Consider the following 12929-nt stretch of genomic DNA (forward strand, 5'->3'; position numbering starts at 1 on the left):
TGGAGGAGAAAGAATGCCGAGTTGCATCCAAAGAACACCATACCTACTGTGAAACATGGGGGTGGAAACATCATGCTTTGGGGCTGTTTTTCTGCAAAGGGACCAGGACGACTGATCCGTGTAAAGGAAAGAATGAATGGGGCCATGTATCGTGAGATTTTGAGTGACAACCTCCTTCCATCAGCAAGAGCATTGAAGATGAAACATGGCTGGGTCTTTCAGCATGACAATGATCCCAAACACACCACCCGGGCAACGAAGGAGTGTCGTAAGAAGCATTTCAAGGTCCTGGAGTGGCCAGTCTCCAGATCTCAACCCCATAGCAAATCTTTGGAGGGAGATGAAAGTCTGTGTTGCCCAGCGACAGCCCCAAAACATCACTGCTCTAGAGGAGATCTGCATGGAGGAATGGGCCAAAATACCAGCAACAGTGTGTGAAAACCTTGTGAAGACTTACAGAGAACGTTTGACCTGTGTCATTGCCAACAAAGGGTATATCACAAAGTATTGAGATTAACTTTTGTTATTGACCAAATACTTATTTTCCTCCATAATTTTCAAATAAATTCTTTAAAAATCAGAGAATGTGATTTTCTGGATTTGTTCCCCCTCATTCTGTCTCTCATAGTTGAGGTATGCCTAGGATGAAAATTACAGGCCTCTCTCATCTTTTTAAGTGGGAGAACTTGCACAATTGGTGGCTGACTAAATACTGTTTTGCCCCACTGTACTTGTTTCTCTTTTAACCCTCTCACAACACTTCAGATAAGTCCTCCAGTTGTTGTGGGCTAAATCCACTTGCATTGATAATTTCACCTCAAATTGAGCAGCTACTTGCACTATGTGACTTTAAAGGATCATAAGCAGCTGGAATTGTTCCAAGCATGCTTTATGTGTATGGATTTACTGTACAGACTCACAGAGATTCATACCCTGTAGGCAGTTTGAAGTCTCTGGGCCACCTGAATGCTGCTTTGTCTTAGTTAATTTGAAGAATTTGAAGCACCTGGACATGAGTCCACAGGGACAACACAATAACCTGCAAACATAGTCCCTCACTTGTTTTGAGGCAACATTACTAATAACCATGAGTCACTATGCTGCCCCTACTAGCAATAAACGATGTGACAGGGCATTTCATGCAATGGTTGATTACCCCCAAAAGTGGTTAGACCACACACTCTCTGACTGCAGCCTAACAATAACAGAATTTGGCTGTTGACTGGTGTTAATTTCCCACACCACTTCATAGCCTGAAGCATCCTTTTAACAAACCACTGTAAAGACGCCATCTGTTTGAATGAAGTGACCACTCAGCCATACAATGAATCCAAGCTGGCACCAGCATCACACACAGTGAGATTCTGCAAACCCTTCACCTGACAACCACATTAATATTTCACAATTGTTCCACGGAATACCAATTAGTCCAGTGAACGTCACACGGCTTTGGATTATTTCATTAGCAGTACTGCGGTGTCAGAGCTGTACAGAGCTCTCACTGAACTGTTACGCTGGGTGTCAGGCTGACTGATGTAGCCTGTGATAGGCCTGCTAGCGGCTGCTGCGTTACATCAAAAGCATGTCCAATGCACTTCAGTCAGCCGGTGAGAATATACACACAGATCCTTAGTGTGCACTATACTCACCCCCTGAGCTTAATACTACCATCCTTTTTCCTTCTCTTCCACAGGCATTCCTATCCATCCCTCTGTCCATCCCCTCCCTCCCTCTCTTCTCTTGGGGCAGTAAAGACCCTTGAGAGCCCTCCCCCTCCCACTCTTGCCCACCACCCCTTTCTTACTCCCCTGCCCTCTGAGACTTTGCTGCTGCCCTTTATGTTGCTGAGAGCACCAGGGAGATGCTCAGATGATCCATTGGGCCATCTCGCACAACATCGTCGGTAGCCCAAGACAGTGAAGACTAACAACAGAGAGTGTGACAGAGCCCTTGGAGAGGCTGCGAGTACCCTGTGAGGCCCACCCGCACACCAAGCCTGGCTGAAAGCTCGGCTTGCCCCCTCGTTCCTCCAGACTCTGAGATGCCCTCTCCTCCCAATGAAGGAGGTGAGTAAGAGAGGTACAACTCTCTCAGGACTCACACAGTTATTCTGTTAGATGGTTACATGTTTTCATTTACCTACCTGCCTGCCATCATCATCATACTATTCCCCCATGCATAGAAACCACACACACACACACACACACACACACACACACACACACACACACACACACACACACACACACACACACACACACACACACACACACACACACACACACACACACACACACACACACACACACACACACACACACACACACACACACACACACACACACACACACACACACACACACACACACACACACACACAATATTATGATAAACCGATCATGATACATGCAGCTATAGCATATACACGCAATTTATTTACGCCCCATAAACAAAACCTACTAAATCCCCTGCAGAGTGCAGACAGTGTCAAATATGTTACAATTCTCCAGCAACTCATGCTCCCCTCCCAGTCCGGAGCACAAGCTGTGACTGAATCTAGTGTTGTTGTATGCCGTCTCTTCCTCCAGAGGATCAAGCGTCCCCCGTGAACGGGCCATCTGTGGGCTCCTACCAGAGCAGTGGGAAGAGGAAGGTGCGCACCAAAAAGAAGAAAGGCACCATCTCCGCCAACATCACTGGCACCAAATATGAGATTGGTACGGTAAACTATTTCTAATGATTTTAATAAATGACGGTTCGACAACATACATATATCTGTTGAATTAAGATACAAATGTATCCAATCCAATCCAATCCATTTTATTTATATAGCACATTTAAAAACAACAGAGTTGAACAAAGTGCTGTACATCAACAACTGTATAAAAACATAGCATAAATACATAAAAACAGACAGGACATGAAACAAATGTAATACACGAGACAATGAAACCAGATCAGAAGCCACCGTCTGAAAAACTCTCCTATATGACGTAAAAACAATACAAAACACTAGTAAGGTAACAAATAAATAAATAAATAAAAACCACATTTAACAGCACAAGTGTCACCTGGTCTGTACAGTAAAAGCCAGGGAAAATAAGTGGGTTTTTAAACGAGATTTAAAGACAGGCAGAGTTGGAGCAAGTCTAACCTGGAGGGGTAATTCGTTCCATAACTTTGGAGCTGCAACAGCAAAGGCTCTATCTCCCCGCTGCTTTAGCCTCAATTTTGGGACTACCAGAAGGAGTCTGTCAGCAGATCTCAGTGACCGTGTGGGTGTATATGGTTTTAAAAGATCTGCCAGGTATGGTGGGGCTAAAGCGTTCAGGGCCTTGTATGCGAACAGCAACATTTTAAACTGTATTCTAAAATGGACTGGTAGCCAATGTAAAGAGGCTAGTACAGGCGTAATATGTTCACGCCTGCCTGTCCTTGTAAGGAGGCGTGCAGCAGCATTCTGGACCAGCTTGGTCACTCCAATATAAAGAGCATTGCAGTAATCCAGTTTAGTGGATATAAAACAATGTATTACTTTCTCAAAGTCATTAAAAGAAAGGAAAGGCTTGACCTTTGCTAAAAGTCTTAGCTGAAAGAAGCTGGATTTTACCACAGAGTTAATCTGTTTGTCTAGTTTAAAATCATGATAAATCCGTACACCCAGGTTTGTGACAATGGGTTTCACATATGGGACAAGAGAATCCAGCACAGGCGGGGCATTGGGGCCACCACTGGGTCCAAATATTATGACCTCTGTCTTTTTTTCATTGCATTTTAAAAAGTTCAAGGCCATCCAGGCTCTGATGTCCCGCAGACAGTCAGACAGACGTTTCTGAGGGTTGGGGTCATTTATTTTCAGGGGCATGTAGATTTACGAGTCATCTGCATAAAAATGAAATGAGACACCATATTTCTTAATGATAGCGCCCAGGGGGAGCAGGTACAGGGGAAAAAAATGGGCCCAAGAATGGAGCCTTGGGGTACCCCGTATGGGAGAGGAGCAGAGGAGGAAGTAAATTCATTAAAGGGAAATGGAAACACTTTTCAAATTGCTTTCCATGCGACAATATTACCATTAGGAAATGTATTTATCTAGTCTATTTCCAATGTAAACGATCGAGATACGCGAATTTACTTTTTGAAATACGTGCCTGGGCGCTTCCATTGCTCCGGGACTTTTCCAGTGACGTCACTGACTGGCTTCCTGGGCCAAAGCTCAATAACAAACAACATGGCGTGCAATGCACCAGTAGTTTACATTACAAGAAAACGGTCGTCGTCAGGAGTTTATTGTATTGCCCCAGGCTGCACAAATGGATTTTATACAAAGAAGGAAGAAGTACATTTCCATAGGCTGCCACTAAAGGATGTGAAGCTGCTCAAAGTCCAGTCTGGATGCCTGGTTCAATACAAAACATTGGATTTGAAGCCAGGATCTGTTCCCACAATATTCGATTTCTCAACGTATGCAGTCGGGAACACCGACCGTCCCAGCACGTCGGCCGCGCAAGACAATGACAGTGTCAACAAACGTGAAGTTTGAGCCACCAAACGAGTTGCTTCAGCTGCCGAGAGAGAGGTAAATATTGCAGCACTACCAGATTACTAGCTCACACATGTATTTACTGACACAGTGTGACCTTATTAATTAACGCAATCGCGTCCAAACTAAATGGTAGCTATTATTATGACGCACAATAGAGAATTGGGGGTGTTCTATAGCTCAACTAATTAAACTGGCATACACACGCTCATCTGTCGAAAACAGCCCTAAAAAGGCTAGTATTGCTATCAATGGATGGTATTGCAGGACCCAGAGCGCACGGAGCACAGAGCGGACAGCAGATAACGGAATTGCAGTTGTATTGCTTATAGATTATCAGAACATTTCAAAGGGGACACAGCCCCATTGGATATTAACCTATGGATTAACTACATCATCGTTTTTATCGTTGTAATGCCATTGAAGACCAGTTTAGACCAGACAATGAGGAAGGTAAGCCGTTAGCCTGGCGTATGTTAGTACCTAGCGCCACTTGTTTTGATGTACGTTTTTGTGGATAACCTCGCGAGTTTGTATCTTTCAGTGTTGAGGTGGGCACCGTTAGATTCTGTGTCTCCTTGCGATCATAAACGATGTGTTGGATGTGCGGCTAGGATAAGTAATAAGGGAGCTAGGAGTGATTTTCGGTGCAGTAATAGGTTAGCATTTTCGCTCGGGGCTAATTCAGAGGCTCACTGTTAGCATTGTGTTTTTTTAATTGTTTTATTCCGGATCGTATGCCACTCTATTCGACCGAATCGGTTCATAAGCATAGGCCATGGGATGCCTGGTAACTGTAGATGCTTCCACATCAATGTCATCTCCCGACGAATAGTCAAATTCATCGTTCAAAACGTCGATCTCATTGCAAAATTCCTCCATCGCTGCCATATCTGCTACGTTGTGTTGACTTCGGGTGGAGCGAAAACACAGCCAGTGACGTCACTATTTGGGACTCCCCTAATGGCGGCGGCCTGGTCCCGGAATTCCCCACCCGGCCGGCGGATAATTAATTTTCTTTTGGCGAGTAATATCATATACAATAAATATTACGATCAATATCCATTGTAAAATGAATAAACTACCGGAATATTATAACTGTAATTGGTGTTTCCTTTCCCCTTTAAGATTTACATTAAAACTTCTTTCAGACAGATACGACTTAAACCAGTCTAGAGCAGTACCACTGATTCCCACAAAATGTTGCAGGCGAGAAATGAGAATACTGTGATCTACAGTGTCAAAGGCAGCTGTCAGGTCTAAAAGTATAAGAACAGCACTGTTCCCAGAGTCAGTAGCTAAAAACAGGTCATTAAAAACTTTTAAAAGAGCAGATTCAGTGCTGTGGAGGGGTTTAAACCCAGACTGGAATACCTCAAGAATGCTATGCACATTTAAGAAGGACTGCAACTGCTTCAGTACCACTTTTTCTAAAATGTTGGACATAAAAGGAAGTTTAGAGATAGGTCGAAAATTGTCAAAAACAGAGGTGTCCAGGTTTGGTTTTTTAATCAAAGGCTGGACCACAGCATGTTTTAGGCACTTTGGTACTTTTCCTGTAGTCAGGCTGCTGTTAATTATATTAAGAACGTTAAGTCCAACAATGTCCCAGATTTCTTTGAAAAATCGCGCAGGGACAACATCGCTGGGAGAACCTGAGGGTTTCAATTGAGCAACAATTTCTATTAGAGCAGGAAGTGACACAAGCTCAAACTGATCCATAGCAGCTGAGCAAGTGTCCATGACAGATGGATCATGGGAAGGAAGTGAGATGTTTTCTCTGATGACGGCGACCTTATCAATAAAAAACTGAAGAAACGCCTTCAGGTTTCAGTGGAGGTTACTAAGTTGATGGATTGTGGGACATTTAGTATACAGTTTATAGTGCTAAAAATAACACGGGGTTTATGACAGTTATTACGTATAACATCTGAAAAATACTGCGTTTTTTCCGCTTTAACAACTTTCTACGCCAGGAGCCAGGAGCCCTTTAAGATATCATAAGACACATGCAGCCTGTCTTTTTTCCATTTGCGTTCAGCCCTTCACCTCCATACAAATGTATCTGAAACAAGTTTGAAAAAAGAGCTAAAACAGAAACAGGACCATGCATCACTGAAATGTCAGTCTACAAAGATAAGACATCTTTTGATCAAAGAGTTTGTCTTAATGGAGCTAGTGCAGGATGAAAAGAGGCTTTCTTTGAGATGGGTGATGCAACCCTTTCATTGATGTATACTATCCTATTGATGTTTTTGTCAGAAAACAAGGTAGTGCTTGAAATGGTTCAGCAGTAGTATTCCTATTGTAGTTCCAGTTGTAGTATACCTGTACTGTACCTATTCTTTGTGCAGTTAATTACTCAGTTATTAGATGTTGTTAGATGTGCTATTAACTTTCATACAAAGTAAAGGATAATTGTCTTCTACTTTTATGTCTGATCTAGCTAAATTGTGTACACTAAGCCTGTACTCCAAAGCCTCAAATTTCAAGCTTCTGAGTTTATATTTAAAGTTGGGTTGTCTTTCACGTAAGATAAGTGTAGTGTGTGACACAGTGAATTGTAAATTCATTTTGGAAACAGCTCTCAGTATGACTCAGTCAGTCCATCAAAACACAGCAAATCTAATCACAATGTTATCTCAGAAATAAACAAAAATACACTGTAGATCTGACTCGCAACAATAAAATCTAATTTTGCTGTGGTGGATTGTTTGAAGGAGACCGTTGTTATTTAATGTTTTAAATTAAACCTAATAGAGTTGCAGACCTGCAACAGTTCACACAGAGACAGCTCGGCCTTACATACAAACATAAATCTTTATTGATGTAATTTAACTTGGCAGTGATGTTTTTTGAGAAGGGCAAACAGAAGCAGTAAGCACTCCTCACATGGACAGTATATGACAGTGTGGCAGCTCCAGCTCTCAGGGGTGAACTACAACCTATGAAACTAAGGAGTCAGCAGCAGCAAGTACAAGTTGAGGGCTGTCTGGATCCTGTAGATGGGAGTCTAGCTGTGAGTTAGTTTGCTTGCTGTGACGAGACTCTCACAGTGACCATTCTGTGAGCAGTGTGGAGCTATTAAGAAGGAACATTAACACTAAGGGCCAGATGGATGGCTCATTTTTGCTGTTACCTTTTACGCAGCTGTCTTTTTTTTTGTTTCGGAATTTATAGTATTGCAGGTATGGGTTAAAGGTCAGAGAAAATGCTGTTGGTTTGCTTTACACCCTCTGAGAAGGCAATGAACACTCTGGCTCTAAGGATGACTGTTACATGAGATGTGTTAGAAAGGATTGATTACAGCTTGCACTAAGACCCTACTGGTAAATGTAAGCATAGACCCCCTGTTCCAGTTAGCAAAACACTGTTAGCCTCTACTGATGTTAACAGATGGATGAAGCTACATCGGAAACATCTTTTTCCCATTCAAGTGCCACCATGCAACATTAGGCAAGCCTTCTCCAGGTTTGTGAAGGCTTTCAAGAAATTAATGAATACCCTGTTTCGTTAGGGCATATGAATATTTCATTACTCACTGAATAATGAATAGTTGTCGGATGAATGTCCAAATGGACTCGCCACCCATCTCTCATACTATGGGGTTTCCAGTGGGATTTGAATGCATTACAGACAATTAATTCATCTTTTTGAAGAGAAGCATTACGATTGGCCGCTCTGCAACCATTCCATTAATGGTAAATATTACTGGGAGCTTTTTTGATCTATTATCTCCTGGACTGATTCCTCTCTTAATGTCTGCAAAAACAGAAATGAAGCCCAGCAAAGAGTGAAATATTGATCCGTTCACTAGAAATATTTGATGCGTGGGTCAAAGTCACATCCTGCTCTATGAAGGCCTATGAGTGCTATTTTGGGGTCAAAAATAAAGGTCTAAGGAACCAGTGGAGGTGGGTAATATTCAGAGAAAATGAATATATACTTTCTGAAATTAGAGTTATACAATTGTGATAAGTTAGTGAGAAGGTGCAACAGTGATGACATGTGAACATGACTATATTCTTGAATCTGTTCATTGCATTGTAAATGCTGATCCACAAAATAAATCCCATCATCCAAACTACAGTATGTTGTTTTCTTGTGAATTGGTCCAAATCACGACAATGTCTCTTCAAAGTTTGGATGCTTATAATGTGCTAATTCTGGGCTGAAAACTCTGTTTCCTTATTGCTAAATCAATCAACAAAGTATAATTTGATTAGGACATCAACTTCAGACATAATACAAAGCAAGCGGTGGCGTCTGTGGTGAGATATGGTTTATCTAACCATGCAAATTCAAGCGATGTTGGTTCTTGACAAAAAACAAACATTTCCTGAGTTCTTTTTAATGTACATTTACAAATTGAACCCCCAATATTCCTAATTTTTTTCCCAAGAATATTATGCCTCTTTGTCTTTGAGGACTTTCTGGTCATGGGTAAAACATGTTTTGAAATGACTGCGTAGTTAATTTGAATATTGTAATACGATCTAATGTGAATGTTTTTCCCCAGTTCGTATAGTAATCAACGAGGTGGACTACATCAAGGCCCGGGAAGATGATGAGACTGCCAACCTCATCTGGAATGACTCGGCCGTGCAGCATGAGAGAATCGCTGAGCTCAGGAACTATCAGGTACACGGCATGTCAAGTCGCCACACATTGTCCGGGAGCATCGTAGTCTTGAGCTAAGATATAACGAGTGAGAATAAGGGTGTCAGTTCCAATTGCCGCACTGAACAGTATAGCACTGGTAAGGTGAAGAAGGATTTAACCTTACAGGAAAAGATGTAGAGGAAATGAAACAGTAGACCAAAGAGAAAGGTCATAATAAAACAAAACCCTTCCGTGCTTAGAGAATATTATTTAAACCTCTTTTGCTTTAAAGAAAACCAAATCTCTTCTTTAAAAAACACTCATTTGGTAAGAGAGGGACAAACATGACACCATTTTCTGCAGATTCTTCACACAGCAGTTATTGACATTCTTATAGAAAGCACAATCCACTTATCAGAGTGATGCCTTTCTCCCAAGCCTTTAAGAAATGCACACTCAAATGTTATGAAATCTGAACTGTAACAAAACAATTAATTAAGTTATTGTCAAATTTCAAACTGCAATGAGAGAAAAATCATAACATCTGTATCACAGGATTTGTACTTCTATAATGTATGTTTGCACACCAATCTGCCTTAAATTAAGTTTTTTTTGTAGAAATAAAAGAATAGGTAAAGGGAAATATAATGAAAAAGAAGATTAGACCAGATGAAAGGGGACAGCGTATAGAGACATTTGGGACAGATGGAGCTGGGAAAAGAAGATTAGGTTTAAAGTAGTGATAGTAGAATGGAAAGAAATGAAATAGGTGAAGCTGGACGTAAGACTCTGGATGTGTCCATGTGCTTTCCCTTAGACCCTGGGAGGTACAGTAAGAGGCAGACAGTAGATAGAGAAGAGAGGTGGACAGAGGGAGAGGGAACAACAGAGCGTACACAGAGACAGATAGGAAGATTGACAGGTCGACTGACAAGTTGTGAGCAGCAGGGGGTGGGAGGCAGGTTTCACATGTCACTAGTGATGATGACGACAAGACGGGCCTAAACAACAAGGCTAGCTCTGAGTTCTGTGTACTCGTCTGAAAGTGATCTTACCTCTGTTTGACCCCCCTGTCCTGCTGACTGAACTTGCCGCCGCCGCCGCTCCCCCTTAGCTCCGAGCGTTAGCCATCCATCTTCCCGATCGCTTATTTGATTAGACCGGGCACTAATGATCGATTAAATCACAGACAGGAAGGAGTATGGCTTGTTAGGACAGGGGCAGCCAGGGTTCAGCAAAGTAGATTGAATATTACAAATACTGTAACAGCTTAACGTGTAGCAATGTTGTTTTCACTTGCTCTCTCGCGCTGCTGTGCTGTTTCATGTGATCATTTCTCAGAAGAAAAGTAGAAGTCCCTCAACAATTGGTTTTGATTTCCCCTCACAAGCCACGTCGTCTCGCGGCATTGGCATAATTGTGCAATCTCTTCCGAATCCCTAATTACGTCTGTCTCGTTTGGATAATAATCACAGGATCCTTTTACACTCTGCGTTCTTGTTTTTTTCTCCCTCTGCCTCTCTCTGCCTCTCTCTCTCTCTCTCTCTCTCTCTCTCTCTCTCTCTCTCTTTCCTTTTCCCCCCCCATTTAGTGATGTACTGTGAGAGTTTGCTGTCATGTTTCAGTTCATACGAGCCTAATTAACGCCCCTGTTCAGGCTCATTTGGTCAAAGAATACAGAAAATCCAGAGTTTTTCCTTTACCCCCCCCACCCACCCCCCTTTCGGCGCATTCAAAGCAATTCATTCAACTGTCACTGCAGGAGCTTGCGATGCAGAACCAATTACCTCGGCCCCTCGGAGTTGAGATTGATCGTGTTTTTTTTTCTCGCCTCTTCCCTCCCCAACCTTCAAAGTATAAAAAAAACACGGTAAACTAAATAAGGGTTGAGAAAGGTCTCAGCGTCACCTTTTTGTTTTGAGTCCTTAATTGGGCATAAATGTCAGAACATTGTAAGCTCACTTCAGGTTGCTGCCTTTAATGTGCTCATTTTTATGAAGGGGTGGGGGTGGAATTGAGTGGCGTAATGGCCCTAACAACATTATTATGTCTGCCTGTCCCTCTGCAGAGAATTAACCATTTCCCTGGCATGGGCGAAATCTGCCGGAAAGACTGCCTAGCAAGAAACATGTCCAAGTAAGTTTTCAAATGAGAGTCCTTTGGTTCAGATGTGCAAAAACAAAAGAATGTCAAAGCTCGATTTGTAGCCAGCTAGCACTCTAATAAGTCACAACTGTGTACTTGTAGCGTCACTACATTACATCATTACAAGCCGAACGAGTAAAAGTAACTACTATAAAAGCATAAAATGAATCTTTACTGTGAATAAAAAATGCAAAATACACGTTATCGTTCAAAATAAGTGCAAGACTGCAGATGGTTTAAAATGATGCTTTACTCCCACACACACCCCTTTCTTTTCTTCTTCAGAATGATCAAGTGCCAGTCTCAAGAGTACAGCTTCATACCCAAAACCTGGATCTTCCCCGCAGAGTACACTCAGTTCCAGAATTATGTCAAGGAGCTACGCAGGAAACGCAAGCAGAAGACCTTCATCGTCAAACCCGCCAACGGAGCCATGGGTCACGGGTAGGTCACGAACGCCGAGGCATGAAAGAGAACAAGAGAGACTGATGCAGGAACTAAACAACATACTGAGGGGAGGAAATTAGCACTAGAGCAAATAGAGGACAAGCACAACAAAACAAGGCAATAAGAGGTGTGTGACCCTGATGTGGGTGTCAATGGAAATAGCATTATGGCTGGGATCAGGTTGAGTAGATCAGATGCGAGTGTGGTGAATCTCATTGCCCTCATTGTCATCGATGGTCACACTCCATACATCCGAGGTTATCGTTGCAAGTAGAAGACACACGCACGCACGCACGCACGCACGCACGCACACACACACACACACACACACACACACACACACACACACACACACACACACACCGTTTTTGGCAGTGAGGTTCCTCCCCTAAAGTTTTCTGCATGTGATTATTGGATTCCTTTATGAGGCATCATCAGCAGGGACCACTCAGACCAGAAAATGGACCAATGGCCATGGCTGCTGCAGGGGACTCCGTCTCACAATAGCATCTCTTTATCAAAAGATGAGCAGGCTGTGGTACATGAATGCATATTTCATGCTTGAAGCCCCATGAGGTGAGAGGTTATTTCAGGTCACATCTCTATGGCATGTTTTCACTATTCTGACTGTGGTCATCGTGAAGTATTTAGAAAATCAGTAAAAAGGCATGGCGACATGGTGATGCCTTGATACGGACTATTTACCAATTTAGTGTTCAACTCACGTGTTCAATCGCTCAACCCAACTGATGTGAAGCTTTTGTCCAAATGTGTGTCAATATGGGTGGAAACAAAAACATTACAAAACAAAGTTTACCAAGAGTTGAATTGGCCGCACTTTGACAAAGTGTCAACAAAACTGATCATCCTTAGCCTGGGTGGGCATGGGGGGGTTGTTATTTTAAGTGCCTTTGCTTAGAGAAAAGCCTGTTGAGCTGGTTTGGTCATTTATTACAAGAAGAAAGAAGAAATCTCTCAGGACATTTGGGCCTCTGCTCAGACTTCTGATCTGTATAATAGACTAAAACAATTGCTGAAGAACAGAAGTGGTCACTTAAACAAGTATCCTAAATCGTTTCTAAAATGAACACATTAACTCTTTCTAATATTCTATGTATGAGCCATAGCCAACTCATTTGAAACCCAAAACAGAATTCCACTGAGCTGTGATTTGACCTGTGTGGAGGTCAAG

The 12929-nt window shown here is 42.4% G+C and overlaps 1 protein-coding gene across 3 annotated transcripts in view; it reads left to right on the forward strand.

Annotated features, from left to right (window-relative positions):
• The window catches only part of ttll7 (tubulin tyrosine ligase-like family, member 7), a 91359-nt gene that overhangs the window by 7909 nt on the left and 70521 nt on the right, over positions 1-12929 (forward strand). For all 3 annotated transcript variants that reach the window (XM_034081816.2, XM_034081815.2, XM_034081817.2), the window contains exons 2-6: positions 1694-2066; positions 2589-2717; positions 9063-9184; positions 11214-11281; positions 11576-11734. In XM_034081816.2, the coding sequence (XP_033937707.1) occupies positions 2042-2066; positions 2589-2717; positions 9063-9184; positions 11214-11281; positions 11576-11734 (503 nt within the window). In that variant the 5' untranslated portion in view covers positions 1694-2041. The remainder of the gene's footprint in view (positions 1-1693; positions 2067-2588; positions 2718-9062; positions 9185-11213; positions 11282-11575; positions 11735-12929) is intronic.

This window comes from Pseudochaenichthys georgianus, chromosome 4, assembly GCF_902827115.2.
Source record: "Pseudochaenichthys georgianus chromosome 4, fPseGeo1.2, whole genome shotgun sequence".
In the NCBI taxonomy this organism is placed as follows: Eukaryota; Metazoa; Chordata; class Actinopteri; order Perciformes; family Channichthyidae; genus Pseudochaenichthys; species Pseudochaenichthys georgianus.